General features: G+C 56.4%; 1 protein-coding gene across 1 annotated transcript in view; it reads left to right on the top strand.

Annotated features, from left to right (window-relative positions):
- The window catches only part of PTPRN2 (protein tyrosine phosphatase receptor type N2), a 484073-nt gene that overhangs the window by 253431 nt on the left and 203685 nt on the right, over nt 1-26957 (top strand). The window contains exon 11 of the mRNA XM_069461720.1: nt 25420-25484. Coding sequence (XP_069317821.1) covers nt 25420-25484 — 65 coding nt within the window. The remainder of the gene's footprint in view (nt 1-25419; nt 25485-26957) is intronic.

The raw sequence follows: 26957 nt of genomic DNA, 5'->3' as shown, positions 1-26957 counted from the left end.
TAAGCAGTCCTGTGTGGCTCCCTCGTCAGAAGCGAGTCCTGTCCCTGTGCTGTCCGGGCTCTGTGCCCACACCAGGCCGTCGGGTTGCCAGGCAGGCGGCTTCAGAAACTCTCAGGATCGAGGGATGTTTCTCAGCCTCATCTGTTTTAGGTACAAAATGAAATGTTAAGGCCCCGCTTCTCAGGACACGCCTGTTCGGATCCAGCCCTCGCGCCACCACCTGCCGTGGCTCCCTCCCTCCCTCTCTTCCTCTTTCTCTCCTCGTCGGCCTCCACTGTGCCTCCCTGTCACTCTGTCTCCCGCCCCCTCGGTCCCAGGTGTGCGTCTGTTGTTCAGTGCAAGGAAACCGAGGCCACAGATTTTCCCGACTGGCTTCAGCTGTGAGTGGCAGAGCCTCACTTGGGTCCCTCGTGGCCCTGCTGCGTGGCTGACGCGTGCTGCCTCTGTGCCCGCGTGTCTGCTTCCAAGCGTGGCAGCCTCTGCTAATTGGAATGCTGGGAATAGCCTAGAGACTGTTCCCACGTTTCTCCCAGAGCAGTCAGTCTCAAAAAGAGCTGCAGGGAGATTAAATTTCATCCAGGACACCTGCCCCGGCTGCGTCATCTTGTAGTGCAGGGAGGGGAAGAAACCTAGAGGACGACTCGTGGGTCTGGTGAAATCTGGAACCGCAGAGGGGACATGCCGTGTGTTCCCTGCAGCAGGTCTGAAACCAGTGTCCAGCATGAGCTCACAGGAGAATGCTCGCGACACCCCTCTCTACACAATAGAAACTGGGGACATCCCCGGTGGCAAAAGTGACCAAGTGGGAAGAGGTGGAAGGAGTGGACAGGAGGGGGGCCGAGGCCCGGGAGCCCCTCCCGGTGAGCTGGACTTCATTCCCAGCGTTTTAAGCTTCCACCTCGGGTTTATCAAGCCCGAGGCTTTGCATATGCGGACCGTAATGTGCGGATATCTCTGGCACCATCGTCGTTTAAGGGGCCGGTGATTGCGGAGAGTTGGAGCAGACGCACTAAGGCTGCTCCTACCCGGCCCTGACCAGGGGATGAGAGGAGGTTGGGCCGGAAGGTGCTAGATCACCAGAGAATGTCCACCCCAGGCAGGTGCTTCATCCCCTGACGGTGGAAGCGTTGGTGGCCTTCCTGGGGAAAGCTTGGTGCTGCGAGGAGCGTGTAATAAATAGCACCGATAGGAGTTCACAAAGGGGTGAGAAATGGCAGTAAAAATGGTTATTCCAGAACTTCCTTAAAACTGTGTGTTTCTATCCATGCTGAAGGGTAGAGAGCCAGGGCCAAGTCAGGGTGAGATTCAGGCCATTGGTGGTAGAGGGTGGCGTGGATGAGTACCTGGCATGGATGAGTACATGGTGTGGATGAGTATCTGGTGTGGATAAGTACGTGGCGTGGATGAGTACCTGGTGTGGATGAGTATCTGGCGTGGATGAGTACATGGCGTGGATGAGTATCTGGTGTGGATAAGTACGTGGCGTGGATGAGTACCTGGTGTGGATGAGTACATGGCATGGATGAGTATCGGGTGTGGATAAGTATATAATGTGGATACGTACCTGGCATGGATGAGTACCTGGCATGGGTGAGTACCTGGCGTGGATCAGTACCTGGCATGGATAAGTACGTGGCGTGGATGAGTACCTGATGTGGATGAGTACATGGCGAGGATAAGTACGTAGAGTGGATAAGTATATAGTGTGGATAAGTACCTGGCGTGGATCAGTACCTGGCGTGGATAAGTACGTGGCGTGGATGAGTACCTGATGTGGATGAGTACATGGCGAGGATAAGTACGTAGAGTGGATAAGTATATAGTATGGATAAGTACCTGGCGTGGATCAGTACCTGGCGTGGGTATGTACCTGGTGTGGATACGTACCTGGCAGGGCAGAAAGGAAGGGTAGGGTCCAGGGCCTTGGGGAGCACGGCCAGCACCTGGTCAGTGGACAGCAGCTCTGGTGCCTCCGTCCTGAGGGAGACGGGGTGGCCTTATCCACAGGGGACGCTCAGTCTGGGAAGGAACAGAACAGGGTTGGGACGAAGACAGCTGACTTTCGAGATACACAGGAAAGCGTGTAGAGTTGGCTCTAGAGCTCATGAACACGCAGCTTCCCAGAGCCGGTGCAGAGCCCCGCGCTGGCCCAGGGATCCAGGCAGGACCCGGGCCCCTGGACTGGCCTCCTGCTAGGGCGGTCGTCGTCCCACCCTCTGCGGCTCCCCGATCGCCAGCCCAGCCTCAGGTCTGGGAGGGAACTTGTTCTCATGCTTTCCAGAATGTGATGCTGCGGGTGCGGTCTTGTGTCTAGTTGGACATAAATCCACGGCAGGAGCCTTTCGGGACGGGACACACGGTGAGACGGAGCCGCTTCCCCAGTCCAGCCACCTGTGGCTAGTGGTCACCCTGGACACAGGAGTGAGGCTGGACCGAAGCTGACGGCCACTGTGGCCTCGCTGACCCCGGCGCTGGGGGCTGGGGAGCCGTCGGGGCCGAGGCGCTGGTTCGGCAGTGGAGGAAGGACCCTTCTCTGGAAGAGACTTGGTCAGTGAGCCGCGTGGGTTACGGCGGCCCCGCAGCGTGTGGTTGGGTTAACTCTCAAGGGCAGGGCAGGTCCACCCGCGTGGGCTGGTGGGGGCTGCTGAGGACGTGAGGCTGCGGCTGTCAGATCGCTACGTGCGTCCTAGAAACCCCACGCACACAGCAGCACTCTCCACGGGGTCTCCTGCATCTGGGTCACCTGGAGACGACAGCCTGGAGGTGAGGCCACCTCGTTTCTCGGGACCCTCGGCTGCTGGTGGGTGACCCGACACAGCCGGCATTTGGAGCAGAGCCATTGTGAACTCGCGTGACGTGGGGGAGGGCACTTGTCAGGCTCCCTGAGCTGGAAGGAATCTTCGCAGTTGTCTCAGGTGACCCCTAATTTTACAGGTGAGGGAGCTAAGTTTCTGAAAGCGGAAATCACCTCCCCCAGGAACGTTCAGTGACGGTGACTCCAGCCTTCCACACTCACCGCGTCTCTGCAGAACCGTGGGGCGTGGTTGGCTGATGCCCCGGGCACAGCTGGGTGCCAGCTCCTGCGTGGGGTGCGGGGGGCACGGGGTGGGCTCCGTGCGCCGCAGGGACCTGGCTGAGCCGACTCTGGGCCCTCTCTGTGCGGCTCTGGCCTGGCCGTCACTCGCCCACCTGCAAACCTCTGAGCACCTTTGTGTTCAGACGTTGTTCCAGGTGCTGAAAATACCAGCGTGGACAACGTGCAGTGCAGGCTCTTGGGCATTTATGTTGTGGCGGGAAAACAGTCCAGACGTCACCACCGCGGCCCCTGCAGCGAGAGGCACCGGCCACCGCGCAGGTCACCGATGGAACTGCCGCAGGACAAGCTGAGCAGCACAGGCTGAGTCCTCACGACGCGGACTCGCGCCCCCCGTGTTTACTGCGGCCGTGCGGCTGACCGCGCGCTCCCTGGGAGGCTCTGCCTGTCCTCAGAGCCCCCCGAGGGCCACGGCGAGCAGCTCGTGCGTTCGAATGCCAAGACTCGCGTGCAGAGTGGAGCAAGGAGCACAGGAGTGTGAGAGGGGACTCGTGACCAGCCAGGTTTAGGTATTTAAAGCCTCTTTCACTGTGACTTGTTAAAACAAAATCAAGTGTCTCTGAAGGTTCCCGTGTGCTTAGATCTCCCAGCTTCCAGCAGCTTCTTTCCAGACACGCTGCTTTTTTCTGCAGCTCTCCCGTGATCGAAGGTAACTTCCGCAGCCTGGGCAGTCAGTGCGGAGAACTCAGGTCTGCGGGGAGCAGGGGGCGCGTTCCCGCGTGGGTGGACGGGGCGGAAGCAGCAGGCCCTGCGCCTGCCCACGGCTGCGGCTCCGTGCTGGGGAGACAACACGCCCCCGGCAGGGACACGGCTCAGGGAGGTGAACGGAGCTCCGGAGAACGAGGCACAAGGCGATGGCAGAATAATAAAAATCAGCCTGTCGGCAAGAAGGACTGGAACTCGCTGGGCCACGCTGGTGGCATGTTCAGCAGAAGGCAGGTGTGGGAGGGGCTGCCCCGGGGGCTGGTCACAACCTCGGGTGCCTGCCAGGGCCACGCTCGACACACACGGTCTCTCCCAGACGCGGGGCCGTGAGCCTGAGGCCACCCCGCCTGCTGCCGCGGTGCTGCTGTCTGCCACCGAGCCTCCCGCGGGAAACCTGCCGTGGTACCTGGGGACCTGTCTGTGGGTCCGTCCTTAGACGTGAGCACCTGGCTGCCCATCTCCACGCGTCCCCAGACAAGACGCCCCAGGGAGGAGGTGAACGGGTGTGACCCGGGCTCGGTGGGGCGCAGCGCCCAGGCCAGGGGGAGGCAGAGACTCGGGAAGGGAGGGACCCTCGCAGCCGGCGTCCTCCCCTCCGCCCGGGTGGGCCCCGCAGGGCTGACGCTAGCACCTGCTGAGCTCCACCTTGACACGGGGTCGGGGGAGCTGGTCTGCGGGGCTTCCAGCCTTCACCTCCTGGGCCCCGCCCTCCCCGTGTGTGGGGGGCGGGGGCCCGTGTGCAGGGGGCAGGCCGTGCTCGCCAGTGCCGGGGACGCGCACGCGGGGCGTGGTCGGTGGCGACGCCAGCAGGCGGCTGTGCTGGGGGGTCCGTCCTCACCGCAGCCCCCTGCCCCTCCCACATCACTCCACTGAGCAGGTTCACGGGGACCTTTGGCCACCTGGGCGGGAGCAGGTGTCTGAGGACCAGCCTGGACGGCACCGTCCGCTCGGGCAGCACACGTGTCCATGTCGCGGGGCTCCCGGCGCAGGCGTGTATTTCCCCTGCGCTGTTGCTGTAGTTAAGGCGGAACCTTCAACCAGCCGCGCTCCAGCTTTGCGTTGGGATAAAGGTTTAAAAAAAAACCAGAATGATGTTTTATTTATAGACTTTTATGAAATGTACACAGCTTTGGCTAAATTTTACATTAAACACTGGCTACAGATAAATGTGTTCACCTGAGTGAGCAGTCCCTGGGGTCTTTATTAAAATGGCTTTGAGGACAGGGACGATTCTCTGTAACCGCGGCGGTGGGAGGCAGCGGGTGCTGGTCCCAAGGCAGGCCTGGTGTCGGCGGCGTCATTTGTGATCTGTGTTTTCGTTTCACTCTGAAGCGGAGCAGATAGGTTTTTGTGAGCCAGTGACCGCAAAGATTAGCTGCTATTTGTGACTCGGCGAAGCCGTCAGCGGAAGCACTGAAGGTGTCCCCGACGCGGGCGGGTCGCAGTGGCGCTGCGTTGCCGTGACGTCACCCTTGCTCGTGGATGAAGGAGGTGCCTCCGACTTAGGGGGACAAGACCCCTCCTCGGCACCAAGGCCCCGTCTTCTCTCCCCGGGGAAGGGCGTCTTTGTGAAACAAAGTCACACCTGCTAGTTTGTGTCCCACTAAGGAGAACGTTTATCTTGTTTCAATCAGCACTCAGTCGCGGGTGCGGGTTTTCTCGTGTTTGCTTCCGTGAACCCCATTTTGCAGAGTCTGTTGAACTGACTCTGGCCTGCAGGACGGTTTAGACGCCACGTCCTTGTGCCATCACTCCGCTCCGCGCCAGGGCAGCACGAGGACCCCAGCACGGTGACGAGGAGACGATACTACGCGCTCCCATGGGTCACCTCTCCTCCCCAGCCCCAGTTTTTAAAAATTAAAAACCCCGTATCGAGATATTAGACACAGAATATCAGCCAGTTGAGTTAGAAAATAATAATCTCTCTTCAAAACCTTCCTGAACATTCTGCCGTAGGATTAAATAATAACCGTTGTACACGTAGAATTCCCTTTACCTGCAGTTTTTAAGGTATTTGAATGATCTACGCAGGTACGTCTGTACTTCAGATAAAAACAGGTGACTCTTACCTGCGTTTTTTACTTGTTTTTAGTGGGTTTTATCTTAGAGCAGTTTCACATTTTGAGAGTGATGAGCGGGAAGCACGGAGAGTCCCTGCTCACCCTGTTCCTGCCACACCTGCTCCCGTTAGGAACGTCTGCGTCAGCCCGGCCCACTCGTCACAGCTGATGGACCCACGGGGACACGTCGTCACCTCAAGTCTGCAGTCTACCCTGGGGCTCGCTCTCAGGGTTTGTCTTGGTCTGTGTTGCTGCTCTAAGGGACTTCCTGGGACCGGGCAGTTTGTACAGAAAGGAAGTTCACTAGCTCACAGTTGTGAGGGCGGGAAGTCCGAGCGTGTCGGCGCCCGGCGCTGCGCATCCCCCCGAGGACGGGAAAGGGCAGGTGAGCACATGCAGAGGAGACACGCGCCAGGGCGGGCTCACTGCTCAACAGCCCGCTCCTAACCCAGTCCCGCAAGACAGGCATTAACCTCTCCACACGCCAGTCACCTGACGAGCCCCGCTGCCGGCACCGTCACGGTGCAGTCAGAGTTTCAGACGGAACAGACCAGGTGGAACCACAGCAGTGTGGACACTCTGTAGGTTTGGACAAATGTGTGAGGACATAGAGCCACCGTTACAGTGTCCCACCCAGCAGTGTCACTGTGCTAAAAGTCCTGTGTGCTCTGCCCGCTTGTACCAACCCCCCCGACTCCTTATGCCGTCTGCGTGGGTTGGTCTTTCCCAGGGGGTCGCACAGCGGGAGTCACACTGTGCGCAGCCTTTGCAGGGTGGCCTCTGTCTCTCGGTGGTGTGCAGTTCAGGTTCCTCCATGTGTCTTCATGGCTTGACAGCTCGTTTCTTTCCAGTACTGAATAGTGTCCCGTCGTCCCTCCATGGGCAAGTTTTTGTACGGACGTAAGTTTTCAGCTCTGTTTGGAGAACTCCAGAGAGTGTGCCTGCAGGCTGTGTGGTGATTTACGAGGACACTCGGTTTAACGAGAGCTCACCGTACCGACTTCCAGCGTGGCTGCTCCGCTGTGCGTTTCCACCAGCAGCGGGTGGGGTCCCTGCTGCTCCACACCCTCCGCGCACGTCGTCCTCAGTGCCGTGGGCTTGGGCCATTTGGCGAGGTTCGCAGTCGTATCTCATTGTGTTTTAATTGGCAGTTCCGTAGTGGCAGATGACATGAGTGTCCCTCCACACGTCCGTCTGCCAGACATGCTGAGTGTCTGTTCAGGCCTTTTGCCTCCTTCTAATTGGGTTGTTTGTTTCCTTATTGTGGAATTTGAAAAGTCCTTTGCATATTTTGGGTAACAGGCCCTTATCAGATGTCTTCTGCAGATATTTTCTCCCCGTCTGTGTCTTGTCCTTTTATGCTCTTAACAGTGTACGGCACAGAGTAAGTTTTCCGTTTTAATGAAATCCTACTGATAATTTTCCCTTCACGGATTGTGCTTTTGGTGTAGTGTATCTAACAAAGTCACCACAAACTCAAGGTAACCAAGACTTTCTCCGTATCATCTAGAATTGCATAGTTTTGCATTTTACATTTAAGTCTAATTTTGAATTAATTTTTGTGAAGGTGTAAGGTCTATGTCTGGATTCATGTTTGGCATGTGAGTGTCCAGTCCTTCCTCCCTGAGTCCCTCCTCCCTGCGCCACTCCTCCCTGCGCCCCTCCTCCCTGCACACCTCCTCCCTGCGTCCCTCCTCCCTGAGCCCCTCCTCCCTGCACACCTCCTCCCTGCACACCTCCTCCCTGCGTCCCTCCTCCCTGCGCCCCTCCTCCCTGCGCCCCTCCTCCCTGCACACCTCCTCCCTGCGTCCCTCGTCCCTGAGCCCCTCCTCCCTGAGCCCCTCCTCCCTGCACACCTCCTCCCTGCGCCCCTCCTCCCTGCGCCCCTCCTCCCTGCATCCCTCCTCCCTGCGCCCCTCCTCCCTGCGCCCCTCCTCCCTGCGCCCCTCCTCCCTGCGCCCCTCCTCCCTGCGCCGCTCCTCCCTGAGCCCCTCCTCCCTGCGTCCCTCCTCCCTGCATCCCTCCTCCCTGCATCCCTCCTCCCTGCGCTCCTCCTCCCTGCGCCCCTCCTCCCTGCATCCCTCCTCTCTGAGTCCTTCCTCCCTGAATCCTTTTTCATTGCCTTTGTGCCTTTGCGAAAGGTCAGGTCGCTCTGTTGGTGAGGCTGACTCTTAACGTGTGCCTTGTAAAATGTACTGATGAGACACATCTTTAGCTCAAGTGGTTTTGGGAGTTCCAAACACTTTATCGTTTGCACTCTGGCAAGCACTTCACGTCCAAAGGGAAGGAGAAGCAGGTATAGGTTCTCAAGCAACAAACGCGGGGCCTTAATGCCAGACCGGGGTCACTCATGGTGCTGTCAGACCCGTCGACTGATCGCCGAGCAGGCCGCTGTCAGCGGGGAGCAGGGCCCTGTGCTCACCTGTGCTCACCTGCTGGGCTCTGGGACTCGGTGCTGGCTTGGGCAGCACTCATTCTTGAGAGGTGTTTGTTTGTTTGTTTGTTTGTTGTTTAGATTTACCTTTAATTTTATTTTTTATTTAAAATTTTTTATTCCTGGCCGGGCGCGGTGGCTCACGCCTGTAATCCTAGCACTCTGGGAGGCCGAGGCGGGTGGATCGCTCAAGGTCAGGAGTTCGAGACCAGCCTGAGCGAGACCCCGTCTCTACTAAAAATAGAAAGACATTATATGGACAACTAAAAATCTATATAGAAAAAATTAGCCGGGCATGGTGGCGCATGCCTGTAGTCCCAGCTACTCGGGAGGCTGAGGCAGTAGGATCGCTTAAGCCGAGGAGTCTGAGGTTGCTGTGAGCTAAGCTGACGCCACGGCACTCACTCTAGCCTGGGCAACAAAGTGAGACTCTGTCTCAACAAAAAAAAAAAAAAAAAATTTTTATTCCTATTTTTGAAAAGTTTTTATGGATACAAAATAGTTATATTATTCCTCAAAGTTGAAAGGACTTTTCCAGGTGACAGTGAGGGCTTTGTATTAAATACTCTTGTTAAAGGAGGTTTCTTTGACAACTTTCTTGTATTTTCATAGTTATCTGTTCAGGTTTCTTTCCTCATTATTAGCCAGTGTAGTAATTTATATTTCATGTGATCGTAGTTCAGTTCCTTAACGGTTCCAAGTTCTCACACCATCAAGCGCAGCTTAGCAACGGGGACACGTGAGAAATCCTCCCCAGAGTTTGTCGTCGTGTGAACACCGTGAGTGCACGCACATGCCTGGACGGCACGGCCTGCCGCGCGCCTCGGCTGTGTGGCACGGCCTGTCGCGGCAGACCTGTGTGGCGTGTCACTGCGCTGGACACCGCGGGCGGCTTGGACACGATGCTGCGTGTTGGTGCATCTAAAGGTAACTACACGTAGAAACGGTAACACGGGCCGTCTGGCGTCACGGCGGCCGTGACATCACTAGGCGTGGGGGGTTCAGCTCCTTTGTAGCCTTACGGGACCACTGTGTGCGTGCGCGTGGTCCACCGGTGACCAGACGTCACATGCGGTGCACGACTATTCACACACGTGTAGAAAGTAATAGTCTTACTGGCTCTTAACTCTCGAACATCCGCTACATCTGTGGTTATGTTGCCTGTTCGTTATTAACTTTTGGTAATCTTAAAATTTCAGTGGTGTGTCAGCTCTAGTTATTAGCATTATCAATAGAATATGAATATATAATAAAATGTAAATTATAGTAAAAATATAAAAAAATTAAATTAAAAAATTTTGAGATGTCTTACTTTTTTTATATTAGACTTCTACTAAGAGATTATATATTTTTCCTGTAAGAGTAAGCTCTTGGATTTATTCATCAATCCTATTTTCTCTTTTATAATTTATTAATGTATCTTTTTATTACTTAATTTCAATTTCCTTCCTCAAAGTTTTTTCCTGTTTACTCTGACTCCCTGAATTGCGTGCCCGGTTTGTTCACCTGCCTCCTCTCCTGTCAGGAAAGCGCTCAGCGTTCCCGACCCGCCTCTGGGGAACGCGTCGGTCCCTTCCCGTGGTTTTATTTATAGGGTCCCCATTATCATTATTTTCAAAATATTCTGTGATCGTACTTTCCATTTCTTCTATAACCTTAGAGTTATTGAGAGGATATTTTTAACGCCCAGCTAATTGGAGAGTTTTGTTATCTGTGGTTACTAATTTTTAGTTCTGTTAGATTTTGATTAGAGAATGCACCTTGTATGATTTCATGATTTGGGAAACAGGAAGCCCTTGTTTGAGGCCCGATATCTTACCATTACACGTCTGTTTCTGGACGAGAGCTGGTCGGTTGCCATAGAGCTGTCTGCTGAGGAGGTTCTGAGACTCCCTCCGTGTCCCTGGCTGGGTTCGGTTGTTTCTAACACGGCCGTTTGATAGCCCGAGACTGCGGGTCGGTCACTTCACCCGGGGACTCGTCATTGGTGGGATGGGGCAGCTCCCAGCGCCCGTCTCAGGAGGCCGTCGGGGGTGAGTGCCACGTGCAGTCCCTGTGCTCAGGCTGGGCGCCCGGCAGGTGTGACTGTCACAGCCCTCGTGTCTCTCAGGCCGTGGGGGCATCTCTTAGCACTCTCGTCAATTCTTCATTCATTTCCAAGTTTGATTTTATTTCTTGGCACGCACCAGTTCACGAAGACCATACCTTCATTTGTAATTTTTCAAATTAATACAATATTGCTTTATTTACTCTGAGTAATTTTTAAAAACATTTTGTGTGTTGCCTTGATGTTAATAGGATGACTTCATTTTTATTTCTTTTTATACACCTGATGTTAGTCTTCCTACCCTTTTGATTTTTAATCTTTCTGAACTGCTTGTTTTGGACGCGTTTCCTGTAGACGATGTGCAGCTTGATAGAACGGAAGAGTTTGAGAGGAAAACTGAGCCCATTCACACTCCTCATACCCATCTGCGTTTTTGTCAGCTTGTCCTGTGTTTCCTTCCTGCTCTTTGATTGCTAATCTTTTGCCATCTAGATGATGTTTTAGTTTGGTTTGATGTTCTCAAGTATTCGGAAAATGTATTCAGTTTTAAATTCTTCAAACTTCTCGAAAAATATGAATCTGGGTATTTCTAATTATCGTGAAGAATAATGCTAATTCTCTTGTCTTAGAAGACACTTCCGAGTCTCCGATTCCTCCCACGTTGCCTAAGTGGGGGTGAGGCCTGACTTAGCTTCCCGCCTGCCTTTGTGAAGGTCCGGCTTCGCCACGTCTGTGCCCACACGTGGAAAGCAGGGAAAGAGCAGGAGCGCCCGGAGCCTGGGCCCACGGCGGCAGCGCGTCCAGAAGGGGCCTTTGGGGGCGGTTTGCAGGCTCAGGGCTGAAAATTGCTGGAAAGTGTGGTGCTGAGGGAATGTCGGTATGTGTTCAGATACCTCTTGATTCAAAGACCTCAGCCGGGTTTCACTGAAATTTGCATCGGGAAAGCCAATTACATCATGAAATTGGTGGAAAATCGTGTTGTTATAGAGCCGGCCTGCCTCTGCCTGCTCTCTTCAGTGTCTAGAGATAAACGATAAGGAGACAATTTCCATTTTTCTAAGCACCGAGCGGGACCTTGGGCCCTCCCTTCCGCCTCACTTTTATTGAACGTAGCAGTTTGCCCAGGACCACGCGTTGGAAATTGCTGAAGATAAACATGGTATTTTAAATTACTCCAGGCGACCAGGCAGACTGAAAAAAATCATTTGAACAAATTGAAAACTGAAATGTTGCTATCAGATATTAAATTAATGTAAGTGAGATTGAAACAATATCTAATTAAAATAATTTGAAAAATGACTTGGAAATTGAAGTTGACATCAGCTGTTCCAGGCTGTCATCGTCATCACCGCAGCCCCGGCCCGTTTGCGCTGACGCCCTGCCCACCAGCAGAATTCACAGGGGACCCACAGATAAAAGTCTCATTTATTTACCCTGTTATGGCTGGGACACAGGGGCCACAGAACCCTTCTCGGTACCCTGAGGCGGGGGGTTTGACAAATTGACCTTTCAGTTTCCAAGGAGAAAATGCCGTTGAGATTCTCCGCCCCGACGTGTGCGTTCGCATTTGAGGCTGGAGCCTGCTCAAGGCCGTCGCTTTACACAGGGCGTTAAGAGGGACAAGAGGTTGGAATGCAGAGAAAGTGAAGCAGCAGCTGCCCCGGCTGCGGGGGTGTGTCGTGGAGCGGGCGGGGTGCGAGGGTCGTTCCCGTAGCGGGACCTCCGCGCGGGGAGGGGCAGGTGTGCGTCAGCGTGAGCCCCTGAGAGTCTCTGCCGCACTTGTGCGTCAGAAGCAGCGTCTGTGGTGCAGGTGGCCAGACTGAGGGGCTGCCAGTTCCGCGGTGACGCCCCAGCACCTCTCGGGATGTCAACGGGACAGCTCTAGTCACGCGTTCATGCCTCTCTAACATCTGCTTCCAAAACCTTCCTCAAGGCTCTGTCTTATGCATAAGAGAGAATTGAGGGAGAGCAGCTTATTGTGCTGAACCGTGTGCTTCTTCACGACTCAGGGGGAGTGGCCTCTAGCTCATAGGCCTGGCCTCCCACCTCCAGCCTCTGCTTTGAACTGGCAGCGCCGTTCAGAGGCCAGTGAGGTGCCTGGGCCTGGTGACAAGTAGCCCCTGAGCCCCCCTGAGGAGCCCGGGGCCGTCTGGGGGCTGAGCCGCAGACCCAGCCTTGCTCCCTGGACGTGCGTGATTCTCAGCAGGAGACGGAACAACGTCTGTGTGACACCGAGGGGGACAGTCATCAGCCCAGAACTGGATACCAAGTGAAAACATGTTTCCATGATGAAGTTTAATTTTTTAAGAAGGATTAAATGAAGATACTTTAGGAAAATAAGAGTTTGTGACCAACGAATCTCCATTTAGTTTAATTCTAAAAAGTGTATTATAGGCAAAAGAAAACAATTTCATAAGGAAGATGTAAGATGCAGGAGCAATAATGAGCAAAGAAAACTGCATATACAAACAAACCTTCCTAAAGAAAATGTTTAGTAAAGTAGGACTTCTTTGTTCCTAACTTGATTGAAGAAACTCCTTCTGAAACATCGTACTTCCGGGTGAGGCACCGAAAACCTCCCCTCCGACACCAGCAACGAGGCCAGGCTGTGTGAGTCCCCCGCGGTGCCCAGCGGGGCCGGCAGCGCCCAGGGCAGGGAGAAGACAAGAAAGGGGACTCGGACAGGAAGAACAAACCTACCAGTGTGTACGGGCGATCTCTTTGTTTACGCATTAAAGACAAAAGAATAAACAGACAAATTGAAAGAATGAGATAGTTTAGGAAGGTTGTTGTGTATTAAATCTTGTGCAAAAGTTAATTGCCTTTCTATACTTAGGAAAAAGTTAGAAAATGCAGTTTAAACAATGAGAACTATTTACAATACCATGAAAAATGTAAAGTACCGCACACACATACACACACACACACACACACACGCGTGCACACACACACATATGGAAGACCTTTATGGGGAAATTAGAAAACTTTACTGAGAGATATTAAAGAAAACCTAAGTAAAAGGAGACATTTACATGTTCACAAATTGGGAATAATGATGTTAATTCTCCCAAACTCGCGGATTCAATAAAATTTTAACAAAATCCTGGCGGATTTGTTTATTTATAAACTTGACAAGCTGAATCTAAAATGTGTTAATAAGTACAAAAAGCCAAAGCAGCCAGAACACCCCTGAAGAGGGACGTCCAGGTGTGGTCCTCGCTGCAGTGAGGCGCCGGGTCCGGGCAGGACGCGCCGGGTCCGGGCAGGACGCGCCGGGTCCGGGCAGGAGGCGCCGGGTCTGGGCAGGACGTGCGGGGTCCGGGCAGGAGGCAGGGCAGCCCCTGCCGTGGAGCTGCTCGATGGTGGCGTTGACACAGCAGGTCAGGGGACAGGTGGCCTGTGCCGTATGTCGTGCTGGCAAAATTGGGGATTCGGTCAGAAAGAAATGAAATGACCTCTGCCTCAAATCGTGTTCAGGTAAGACTTACATGTGCAGGGCAAAACTGAAATCTTCTAGGCCAATACACAGAATTCTATCTATCTTTACGATCTTGGGCTGGGTGAGAAATTTTCAAACAAGATACCAGAAGTGCAGACCTTAAAGAAAAGGATAAATTAGACTATATTAAAATCAAGAAATTTAAAAAGCCAAACACAGACTGAGGTCAGACCGTCGAGGCCCACATCACCGACAGGGTTTCCGCGTGTGGACTGTGTCAGAAACTCCTACACAGCAACAAGAAGAAGACAAATCACCCAACGGAAAAAATGGGCCAAAAGCAGAAACAGAAATTTCACGCAGGAAGCCTGAGCAGTGAGCAGACGGTGCGGTGCCCAGACGTGCAGGCGAAGGACAGGGAGAAGCCGTGTTGTAGCTGCCACGCTGGCAGCGGTTTGAGTCAAGCTAGCGAGGACATGGAGCCATGGCAACCCTCGCGCACTGGTGGCAGCAGGACAAACTGACGTGGTCACTTTGGGACATCTGTGTCCAGGGGGTTCTGCTGGAGACAGTTCTCTGCGTGTGCCCGAGTCGTGTCTGGGGGTGTTCACGGCAGCACCGTGTGAGACACGGAGGGAAACAGCAGCAGCCTGGCTGCCACCGGGCTGGACAGGTGGGTGGACGGTAAACCGTGACGGGCTGCGTGTAGATGATGCAGCCACACGGCAGCGGAAGCGTGTGCACACCAGGTCTGGGTCTCGGAAATGCAGAGTCAGGGGAAAGAAGCAAGTCACGTCACAGAAGAACACGTATGCCATTGTTCCGTCGTGCGCAATGTGTTGTTACGGACACACGCATGTGCAGAAAGTCTGCAGAAAATGAGGAAACAACTGCCTCTGATGGGCAAGAAGAGCTCGTGGCAACATCACACGTGATCTCAGGGTGGGGCATAGCGCGAGTGTTTGCGGTCTTTTCTTTGTAGCCAGCACATATTTTATAGACATACTTTGGTGTCTGCCTAATATTTTAATTGAATATAAACAAAATATTAATATTTTTGAATTTCAAATTAACAAAAAAACTTCTAACCAGCAAGAGAAAGTCACATGACTTGGCAAGGGAAACCCTTTCCAGGAAACTGGAATGAGTACATTTAGTAAAATAATGCATATCACACACATGTCAATAAATAAACATCTATGGTCTCTATCAAACATCTTTCTTTTCTAAACAGGGTGTGATTTTGGTCATCAAATTGTTTTTTATATACATATATATATGTGTGTGTGTGTGTATATATATATTTTTTTTTTTTTAGAGACGGGGTCTTGCTCTGTCTTCTGGACTGGAGTGCCGTGGCATCACCATAGCCCTGCAGCCTCTGACTCCTGGGCTCAAGCAATCCTCCTGCCTCAGCCTCCCAAGTAGCTGGGACTACAGCGTGCACCACCATGCCCAGCTGGTTTTTGTTTTTTTTTTAAGAGATGGGGTCTTGCTATGTTGCCCAGGCTGGCCTCAAACTCCTGGCCTCCAGTGATCCTCACACCTTAACCTCTCAAAGTGTTGTGATTACAGGCATGAGCCACCATACCCTTGCATTGTTTTAAGTATGTAACATGGTGTCTTTTTAAACTGGAGATCAGCGTGTGGAGGAGCTAGCTCGTAGGCAGACACTTCTGGGGGGTGGTCCTGGTGGAACCCTATCTTGCTCTTGCCCCTAATCTTCCCTTGGGGATCAGGCACCACCCACATTCACAGGCCACAGGGACCACTCTTCCCCTGAGACCACGGCAGGGGTCCGGCGAGGGCGAGGGCAGGGCACCCCCGCTCCCTTCTCTCTCATTAGAATTAGGCTTTAAATGATATCTCTGGTTTTAGTAAATAATTGTCAGGAAAGCAGTTATGTTCCAGGGTTATTTTAATTCTTTCTGACAGCAAAATTAAATATCCAAACATTGTGGCAACATGTTACTTTCAGACGACTCGATGTGAAATGATTAACATCAGAACGTTTCCCTGTGTTGGTGTCGCCGAGCCGCGGATCACAGCACGTCACGGGAACGCACCCCCTGCTGGGCGCATCGCAGGGGCCACACACGCATGCCCACACGCGTGCCCTCCCGCGTGCCGGCTTTCCGGCTGTGTTCTGACACCGTCGGCTGTGCGTGTCCGCCTCGCACGCAAACAGTCAGGCTCAGGCGACTGTGTGGCAAGCGGGAAGCCCGATCTAGCTGTGTGTGCGACGGTGTCTGCGTGATCTTGAACCCGCGCTCGTGGGGTGGCGGCCGGCAGCGGCATCAGCAGGGGAGTAATCGCGAGACTCCGACCAGGGCGTCCTCAGATGCGTTTGTGGACGGGCACTTGGGTTACAACACTGGAGCTGCGGGGGGGGCACAGGAGACACCACCGGAGCCACCAGCGCGGTGTTAGTGATGGGACAGTGACGGTGACGTCAGAGTCCTGGTGATGATGATGGTCTGACGTGACCCCAGCAGTGAACTGGTTCATTAATTCCACAAATCACTTATTCGCTCCCTCGACAGATCCTGGCTGAGAACTTCCTGTGTGCCCGACACTGTCTGGGCACCGGGGCAGATCCCGCTTTTGTCGGGCTTACACTCAGGTGAAAGCCTGGGTGACAAACAAGTGTGCGTCGTGTCAGAGGGTGACAGGTGTCTGGGGGGAGACGAGACGGTTAAGGGGCGGGACGGGCTGCAGGGGCGCTGGGTGCCCGGGTGGGAGAGCAGCCCTGCGGGGAGGGGCTCCGGGCGCCTGCCAGGCCGCGGGGGGCGGGGGTGGGGGCAGGGAGGGGCCGCGGGGCAAGGGTCGGCGGGGACCAGGGACCCAGGGGACCCAGGGGACCCATGAGACAGTGATGGCGGGAAATGGGGCTCCACGCCAGGTTCCTAAACACTAAAAGTGTGTGTCCGACTTGCAAGCTGTCTAAAAAATTCCATCTTTATACTTGAAAACATATGTTTTTGTGATGAAAAAGTCTGTTTAAATGTGCATAACCTGCAAATTAGCCAAATATAAGAGGCAGCTGTATTGAATTACTCTGGTGCACGTAGCGGTGTTCTCTAGATGGGCTGGCGGGGTTTGGGTGAAAATAATGACATGCGTGATTCCTAATTACTGTATATTTACTTAAAATGTATTTTATTCCCCTTGTTTCACAAAATCACTAGATTGTTTATTGAAGATTTTCATAAAATGGATGTTTTAGACAGAAATGACCCCACTGCAGCTGCACACAGGGTATAAAATGTAAAAGTATTTTTATCAAAAATATAAAATACATTTTAAATTGAAAATTAAAACTGTTTCACAGATTATTTTTCTTCAAAATGAGCTATGAAAATTATAAAACAAAATATAATTGACAAATATATAAGCTTTCAATCAAAAGTATTTAAAGAAAACTGAATTTTTAGTTCTATTTTTTGAAAATTTAATTATAGTCAGTATTTTTATAAAAATAAAACATGTGCAGTTCTAGCTTTATTATCCATCGAGTTGCTAATGTAATGAACCGGTAGCGTGATTCACGTGTTAGTCTAGACCGACACGCAGAAACATGGGAAAGGAAAAGGACTTGCTCAGTGTTGCGAGATGATTCCCTCCCCCGCGGGCACCGCCCGACCCATGACGCCCCCAGGACCAGGAGCCCAAAGTGGTCGCTGGGCGTGGCGGGAAAGGTCGCGCCCTGGACTCTCGGCTTGGTCGTCCTTTCTCCGACCTGAGCCCTCCCGCGTCCAGACCCCCCCACTCCCAGGCTCCCGGCAACACGCTGCTCCAGAGACAGAGCCGAGTGTGTGCAGAGCCCGGGGGTGGCCGGCGGGTGGGGCTACGTCACTGCCGGCGGTGGGGCTGGGCAGCCCTGCGGGCGCCGCCACAGGGTCCAGACCCGCTGCACGGGGACAGCAGAGCCCGTGGGACTTCCTGGTGAGCCTGCGGGTGGAGTCGGAGGAGGGAAGGCAGGCGGTCCTGCGGTTGGGGTCTGAGCTGCCGGGATGCAGGGCTCCGGGGAGGCGGGTGAAGTTGGGGGTCTCGACCTCTCAGTGGGGATGGCAGGAAGACGGGTGGGAAACCAGGTCAGCAGAGGTTCCGTCGGGGACAGAGATGGCTGTGACCAGCAGAGACGCGCTCCCTGCAGCTCGAGGTCCCCGGGATGCGCCAGGAGTGAGAGGAGCCTCAGGACACGCCCTGCCCGGTGGGGACACAGCAGAGGCCATCAGGGCAAAACCGGGAAAGAAGGGCCCGGAGCCCAAGTACAAGTGTCTCCAGGCAAGGGGTCAACGTCAGATGTCAAATGTCGGTTGCTGCTGCTGCTGGACAGGGACGGGTTGGAGGGAGAGAGGAGTGGCCTCTGCCCGGTTCCAGGCACAGTGACCGGTGGCAGGTGAAACCCAGGTCCCACGGAGGGAGGATCTGCCCGGCTCCCCAGCGGGGGCGTGAGGACCGTGTTCCGGCCCGGGGCCCTGAGAAGGGAGTGACGTGTGGAAACAGCCGTCTGAGCAGTGAAACCAGCAGACCCCAGGGAAGAGGTGCTGGGCCATGTTCTGTGCTCCTCCCGTGGGTCTGGGACAGGGTGGCCCCACTCGGGCTAGGACAGGAGGGCAGCGGTCCCCAACCTTCACGGCCCCAGGGGCCTGTTTCATGGAAGGCAGTTTTTCCACGGACCTGGCGGGGCAGAGCCCAGGCGGTGAGGCGAGCGTGGGGGGCGGCTGTGAACACAGACGAAGTTCCCCAGCCCCCCCCCCCCGCCCTGCCCCCCCACCCTGCCACCCCCACCTCCGCTGTGCACCCTCCCCTCCCCCGTTCCTAAGTTTCATGGAAGACAATTGTTCCACGGGGCAGGTGGGGGTGGCAGAGCTCTGCAGCCCTGTCCCTAACAGGCCACGGACGCCTGGGGGTTGGGGTCCACAGAGCTGGGGCACACTGGGGCCCTGGCTGCAGGAGGCTCCAGTGCATTAGTGTGTTAAAGACGCAGAAAAGGCGAGCGACTTTTTTTTAAATGTGTTTAGCCTCGTTGGGCTCTGTTTCCCAAACCTGTGTGCACGGAGACCCCATTTTCTCGCAGGGGAGACTATGCCAGGGGTCCCAGCTGCCCTGGGCTGGGAGCAGTCACACTCTCAGCCCATGTGGCAAGAGCATGGGCTGAAGTTGTTAAGCGTGGACTTTTTAAATTATTTTTTAGAGAGTCCTTTACGGGAAACATGATCTGCCCTGAGAACACCAGCAAGGACCTGCCTCCGCCCGGCAGCTGTGCTGGGCTCTGCCTGCTTCCCGGGGCCGGTGCCGGCAGCTCACCTGGGCCGCACCGGCCGTGGGTCCTGACCTGCAGGGGGGTTGCAGGCTGCGCCCCTCGCCCTGACCGCACTGTCTTCACGCCTTGTTTCCTTCCCAGGGCTGGTTCCTCTCCAGGGAGAGCCGTGCAGCTGGGCGGCCTCCGTGCAGGGTGCAAAGGGGGCACGGCCAAGGGCTGCCAATTTCAGGGTAGGGACCCACCAGAGGTCCCCAGGGTTCCCGGCTGACTGACGGACTCTCCCTCCCGGGCTCTGCGTGTGGGGCCCTGGCAGAGTGAGGCAGCTTCTCCCACCGGGCCCTGTGGGACGCAGATGTCTGCCCTGTGCTGAGGCTTCGGCTGGGCCAGAAACCAGGCTCCTCCCCATGAGGGGCGAGGACCTTCCCCAAGGGACTGGTGCCACCCAGGCTTCCCCATGACAGCCTCGCCCGCACTGGGCCTCCCTCCTCCTGCTCTCTAATGAAGCAAAGCCATTAAGTTGTCTCCATTGTAATTTAGATTACAGGGGAGACTTCTGCACACTCTTTCAGGTTAAAATAACCGGGATGAAGAGAGTGGGCAAAATTATTCCACTGTTGCTGCGTGCTTAATTATACAGAATACTGCATAAATTGTCAAGTGCAAAGAATTAGTCTGATAAATTAAAATACTAATTAAATAGGCTACTGCAGAATTTTGAGAACATTATAAGGTTCCGCTTCTTCAGGTAATTTGCATATCCTTCATCTAGTGAATTTAATTTTAAAGGACTTCTTTTTTGTGTTTGGAAACCCTTTTTGTCTGCCATGAAGATAAAAATGGGCTTTGTATGTTGCTCTCTGACTCTGTGGCTGTGTCTCCCCACCCGGCCGCCCGCACGCTCACGCGCACCAACCTGACTTTGAGTCCAGAACTTGGCTTGAAAAATACTCAGGGCTGAAATCTGAGCACCCAGCGGCCGAAGCCAGGCCCCCCCACCGGAAATATTCTAGCAAAGACCTAAAGGGGCACCGTGGCCGTGGGGGTCACACGCAGGGGTGAAAGTGGCGTCGTCAGACGTCACTCTGGCCCTGAATGCTGCTTCCGGAAAGAGATGGGGTGAGTCCATGGTTAGCCCAGGAGGGGAGACGTCCCCTGAGCCCTGAGGCAGGCATCAGACGTGGGTGCAGCGGACATCACAGCACCTCGGACAGGGACGCGTGGAAAGGGACCCATATGGACGCTCAGGGAACGCGGAGGGAATATTCTGGAACAATGTGCAGGAGTAACATTGGAAAGGACGTCGGGATGGACGGAGACAAAAAATGCTCAAGACACCTCACTGTCGTTTTTCCCCTAGGAATGTTTGAGAGAGAGAGAGAGAGAGAGAGAGACACACACACACACACACACACACACACGGAAGGAAGGGAAGGGAGGGGAGGAAGGAGGGAGGAAGGAGGGAGGGAGGGAGGAGGGAGGGAGGGGAGGAGGGAGGAGACCCCCAGGAGGGCCGTGCTGAGGAAAATGCACGGCGTTTACTCCATGCCAGGAAAAGGCAAACGGGCACAGCCTCTCTGTTCGTCTCCACCAAAGGGAAATCTTAAAGTGAGAAAACAGTGAGAACAGGCATTGCTGGAAGGAGCTGCAGTCCCCGAGTGACAGGAGGCCACGGGGAGCACAGGGGCACCGCAGGTCGGCGTGTGCACAGACACCGCGTCACTCGGTGCGCGGGAGCCCACAGATGCGACTGGACAGCGCCCGGCATCTCCAAGGAGACGTCTCTGGCGAAGAGCCGGAAAACATGGGACTCTGGAATCTGGACTCTTTTGAGAATCCCCGGCGCCTGCGGGATTCCCAGCTGACCGCAGGGTTCTGGGGCGCTGGGTGCGGGGCTGGCTGCACTCTGGGCACCGTCACACAGGAAGCCAGCGGTGGCCCCGGCAGCCAGCACGGCTCCTTGGGGAGCCTCAGGCCGAGCCCTCTGCCATTCCGGAAAGGTGTCAGCAGGGAGGCCACAGCCAGGAGAGTGGCTGCTCCCGGGGTCCCCTGCGCAGAGCGGGTGTGGACAGAGCGACTGCTGTGGGGCAGGGTCACCACTTGCCGAGCAAACAGAGCGAGTGGGTTCAGGTAGATCTGACAGTCGGTTTACTGACGCATGACACATGGTCTGTCCCCGAGTCTGTCCTCGTCTGTGTTGCTGGTTAGGTGGAAACAGACGAGCCTTGCTCACTCACTCACGGAGGGTTGTTAGCGTCCTGCGCTCTGAGCCGCAGGACTACAGGGTGGAGCAGACGCTGCAAAGTGAACGTCACCAGGCATAGAGGTGACCGTCAGGGTGGAGGACGAGTTCAGGTTAGGAGGAGGGGCCATATCACGCGTGAAGGCCTGGAGCATGACAGGCTGCTCAGTCTGGTCCACCACGCCCGAGAAGCAGGCCGTGTACCCCTAGATGACGTCAGGAAAGTGGGGTGCAGGTCCCAGGAGCAGGTCCCCCGTACTGCTGCTGGCGGCCTCATCCCTGGAGCGGCCGTCCCTTGTTTAGAAGGATGTTGGGCACAGCTGCCTCCCCCGCTCTGCCCTCGGCCTCAGCAGGGAGACCCTGCGTCCTCCCTGAGGGCAGCGCCGGGCGAGTGGGTTTCGCCCGGGTGCAGGAGCCGAGGGGCCAGAGGAAGGGCCGGAGGGGCCCCCTCAGGGTTTGTATTCACAGGTCTGGGGGCAGGAACACAGACCCTGACGCTGAGAGACCTAAACTCCCTCGTCCGGGGCCTGTGGAAGGGACAGAGGAGGGACATCTGGCCACTTTCTCCGTGTGGATGGGGAGGAGCCCAGGCCCTCTGCCCTGAGGCCACAGTGGCTCTGTTCTGGGGGGAGGCCCTGGTGACAGATGCCTAGAGCAGCGTCGCTGGGGACGCTCAGCTGGGGGCGTCTGGGCTGGGCAGGAAGGGCAGCGCTGACCTGCACCTTGGCGGGTCGGAGGCAGGCGGTGAGCGAGCAACCCGGCGCCTTCCTGTCACGATGCCCGGCCCGGCCACCACACAGACCGGGAAGACGCCCGTCGGAGGGCGCGCGGCGTAACCGCCTGGCGTGTGCCAGAGCCTGGGCTGCGTACGGCCCACGAAGGCTCCCACATCGTCTCCCCGGCTACTCCGAAATCCAGCATTGGGAGTGACAGTTTCCACAAGGGGAAACTGAGGCATCACGGTCCTGACCACGGACTGGTAGGCAGGCCCCACGACTGTCTTGGGACCGTGGGTTTACACGTCTGTGTGTGGCGCAAAAGAGGAGGCTGGATTTCCTATCTGCACAAAACTTCAGAAACAGCAGCTCTAGATGAATTTTGTGTTTTTCTGAGGATGAAACAAAAGGTTTATCAACAAAACAACGTGGTCACTAAGCACAGCCCCAGGGACAGCCTGGGGCACACAGGTGGCTCCTTGCAGAGATGGGGGGAGGGTACAGTCCAGGGAACACAGAAGAGCAGGGACAGGAGTGCAGAGAGGGGCAGGGGGACAGTGTGTCATGCGGCCCCCGGGGCTTCCCGCCAGCCTGGGCTGGGCCTGCAGGGGCAGCAGAGCGTGTGCGGCCGTGGGGAGCGGAGTCCAGTCCACACACGTGGAAACGGACCCACAGCCGCCTCAGCTGCCCCGAGAGGGACTCGTGGAGGAAACCACTTCCTGGTGGGCGGATGAGGGGCTCCCTTGAGGTCCTGCCGGGAGGCTCCCTGGCCCCGCCCCTCTCCTGGCGGCCCCGCCCCCTCTCCTGGCGGCCCTGCCCCCTCTCCTGGCGGCCCCGCCCCCTCTCCTGGCGGCCCCGCCCCCTCTCCTGGCGGCCCCGCCCCCTCTCCTGGCGGCCCCGCCCCCTCTCCTGGCGGCCCCGCCCCCTCTCCTGGCGGCCCCGCCCCCTCTCCTGGCGGCCCCGCCCCCTCTCCTGGCGGCCCCGCCCCCTCTCCTGGCGGCCCCGCCCCCTCTCCTGGCGGCCCCGCCCTCCTCGCAGCTCCACAGTGGGTCCTGGGATTCCTCTTGGGACAGTGGCTTGAGACCACTGCTCCCTCCCTTTCTGCCCTGGGCGTGGGACTCCCTGGGGTGCTGCTCCAGGACTCAGGACCAGCCAGAAGAGTGAGTGGTCCTCTCCCAGCCCCCACCCAGCAGGGTGAGTCTCAAACCGCGGGTTCCCGGTTCCCGAGTGGACGCACCTGTCTGGAAACTGGTGTCTGGGCAGAAAATGCGGAGCTTGGGCAGAGTGCTGCGAGGCCACCTTCCCCGTTGTCCGCCGAGCGGCGCCGCCGTGCCGTCTGGCGTGGGGCCCTTGGTGCGTGTGATGCCGCTGTAAGGGGACGGTGGGGCTGGGTGGTCGCACAGACAGGCGTGTTTGGCTCTGGGTTCTGCAGCTGTACGCGAGCGCGGGCCTCGGGGAGCTTCCAATGGCGGCGGGAGGTGAAGGGGGCGCAGGCGCGTCACGTGGAGGGAGGCACAAGGGGGCGGCCAGGCTGCTTTGACCAGCAGCTGTCATTGAACTAGTACCGTGAGAACTCACTTGTCATAGTCACCATGGCGAGGGCACCCAGCCATCGTGCGCCAGGCCCCGCCTGCACCACTGGGGCCGACCGTGGACCTGGGGCTGGCGGGGCCAGCGTCCCTGCCACACGGGCGCCTGCCTGGCCTGCAGGAAGGAAGTCGCCGGGGGAGATATGACTCGTTCTGTCTCAGGCGTCCGGGCGGGGTGGGAGCTCCCAGGAATCGCCAAATCACCGTCCGTGGCATTTGCACACAAAGTGCTGAGACCCATGACTCCAGACGAGGGAGAATTCGGGGGTGGGTGCATTTCTGAATCAGGGAAGTAGGACGTGCTGAGTCCTCCCTCCGCTTTGGGTACACAGGACGTGCTACGCAGGCGGGGCTGGGGCAGTGCCGAATGGCCCGTGGTCACGTGGTCACGGCAGGCCCCTCCTCTACCGTTGTCAGGGAGGTTTTATTGGGCACAAGCAGGACCCTCCGATTTGGCCTGTCTGCGCCGCCTTCGCGCTCCAGGGCAGGGCCAGCCGCGGGGCCCTTGGCCTCAGGGCTGAGACCTCCCCTGCCGGCTTCTGTAGGAGTTCGCTGACCCTGGTGGGTCATCCCACCTCACTGTTGGTCGGGCTGCCTCATTGCTGACCCTGAGACCTGTCACCACTCGGTGGCAGTAACTGGAGTGTTTTAAAATGACATGTGTGCTCTGCCCCTCAGCCTGTTCGCAAGAGTCCTCCCGTCCCGCCCCGGAAGCCTGCGCTCAGGACAAGCTGCCTGTGCTCGCAGAATGCTAACTCAGGCCTTTGTGCTCCGTGTCTCTGAGGAGCTCGGTGTTGCTGGGAGGCTCACCTCTGCGCCCGCCCTGCCGCCCGGCCAGCCCCGCAGGCGGGAGGCGCTTTGCTCTCACCCAGGCTGCCGTGTGCTTGGCTCAGCCCTTCTGTGCACGGGCAATCACGCGTGTGAGGCGTGTTCTTCATTCAGAGGCAGAAACCTCCCCCAGACAGGAGGGGCCCCAGCGGGGGGCCAGCAGGCTCGGCAGGGGCCCGTCTGTCTGCCTGCGGAGGACGAGTGTCCTACCCAAGACTAACGCAGGTGTGTCACAGCGAGGCGGGAGAGCGACTGGGCTCTTTTCTGTCTCACTCGGAATTAATCACAGTTGCAACCCCCTCTTCCTTCCTGGGGTTTGCAACAAAATGGTATTTTTTCTGGTTTTCATTTGATGGGGCTGTCTCCAGGAAAACATTCCTACGGGATTGTAAGCCAGGGTCAGTTGCCTTGTGGCACCGTCCTCCTCTCCGCGCTGGAATTGCCGGGTCCCCGTTTCCATCGGCCACCTGTCCCAAAGCCCCTTTGCTCAGTGTGACGTCGGCGGCATTCGTTCTCTGAAAGTCCCCCTCACCCAAGTCAGGAGCGAACTGTGACGAGGCTTGGATGGGAGCTCAGTTGTCGGGGCCTGTGTCTTGCGGGTTGTGAGCAAGAGGCAGTGAAGGGGCCCGGGCTGCCCTCAGCGTCCCTGACGCCAGCAAAGCTCATTTCCCAATAATGATATAATCAGTGACTGTGACAGTTAAAATGAGACGTCACAGTTTGCGAAGCACGTCTCTGTGCCATTGCCCTGCAAGTCCTCACGGCGATTCTGTGGGTTCCCTGCCGTGACATCACCCACGGCCGAAACCGAAGGCAGCGCCGTGCCCGTGAGGGCTGGTGGGTAGCGGGGCCACGCGTGGTGCTCACTCCCGATACGGCTGCGCGTCAGGCGGTCCGGGCGGTGCGTGATTGGGGTTTTCAGGAGGCAGGTGATCGATGCGTGTTAGGACGGACGAGCTCTCCAAGCTGACCCCTGTATCTCTTGATTTTTCCTAACAGCTGACAACAAAGACCAACTGGAGGAAGCCTCTGGCCTGAGGATCCTTCAATCCGGAGTTGGGGCGGTGAGTACCACGAGGGGCGCCACGGTCGGCGCTGGGTGTCGTTTCTGCCGAGGCCGCAAGGGCCAAGGTCGGACCGCGGTCGGTTCGCTGTGAAACAGCTCCGTGTTGTGCTCTGTGCTGGCGTGTGGGGAGACCAGTTGGCCAAGCAGTGTGAGTCCCCCGCTGGCTGGACACGCTCGTGTGTGGTGCCCGGCAGGCTTGGCAGTGCCCTGGGCTGCCTTTGAGATCAGGGTTTGCTGACACTCCGAGAAAAAGCAGGTGTGGGTCAGAAAGGCAGACAAGGCTTCAGAAAACATAGTTTCTTCATTGTTTCGTAATTGCTAAATTTTGTGAAAATGAGCAATTATTTGTAAAACGAGAAATTACTCTCTCCTTCTGGGATTCGGTGGGGCATACTTTTTTATCTTCACTATTTAAAGGCATATATTTGGGGAAAGGCAGTATAAAAGGACAAATGTTTCCGTAACTTAAAACCTACGAAGCCCCCGCCATGTCCAGACATTGCTGTTGGTATCAAAAAGAGGTGCTCGGCCGAACACCCCCTCGGCAGCTGCGGCCCCCATTCTCACCTCCGCACCCCGCGACGGCCGCGCTCCCTGCCGCGCAGTGGCTAATGAACTGCGCTCGGGACGAGGACGCGAGCCCCCGGGGTGCGTGTTGCCACTCGTAAGTCAGCGCGGCCTGAAACCGATCGTGCTCTCACGCCTGAGATCTCAGATCTCACAGCTCTTGCCATTAGAGATAATTAACTATTGAGGAGTGTTATTTATGAGTGTCCTCGCCACACAGCAGAGACGTCCTCGCCGAGCCACTCAAAGATCAGCTGCTGCTTTGGGGAAATCTGCTCGCCAGCCCCGAGTCCTGGGCTCTTGACACAAGAACCCGTTTAATTGGTGGCGCTTCCCAGACAGGGGCCCGGCTCGGCCGAGGGGTCCACGCCTGGGCAGCCGTGAGCGTGCCGTGCCTGGTGGGCAGAGTGCAGGAGAAAACAACCCATAACTGACGGAAACTTCAAGAAACATGTGACGCACACTGACAAGGACTCCTGTTCTGGGGGTTCCTCGAGCCTTCCGGGCTCCGGCGGGATTTGGGGAGCCCTCAACAGCCGGCCATGCCCTGGTCTCTCGCGTGGCTCAAGGCGCCCGTGGCGGCCCTTTGGAGAAGGGTGAGAATGGAGCCATGAGTCCGTGGGGCTCCCGGGCACAGTCCCCGGCCCGAGAACAGTGCAGAGACCAGCGGCAGAAAGGCCGGAGTGGAGGGAGGGTTGGTGTCAGTGGTGGGTGGCTGTGACCAGCGCCTGTGTCCTGGGGGGGGGTGACACACGCTGCCCAGCCTGTCGCTTCTGCGCTGGTCAGGTGGGAGGACATTTGGTTCTGGGTCATCCCTTCAGGACAGATGTGGTGTCTGGGGACTGGGGCAGGTCCAGGCTGGTCACAGCCGCCGTGTGGCCCAGTCATTAGGGCCCTGAGTGCG

This window comes from Eulemur rufifrons, chromosome 29 (genome assembly GCF_041146395.1).
Source record: "Eulemur rufifrons isolate Redbay chromosome 29, OSU_ERuf_1, whole genome shotgun sequence".
NCBI classification, from domain to species: domain Eukaryota; kingdom Metazoa; phylum Chordata; class Mammalia; order Primates; family Lemuridae; genus Eulemur; species Eulemur rufifrons.
This window is presented reverse-complemented; position numbering and strand designations above follow the sequence as displayed.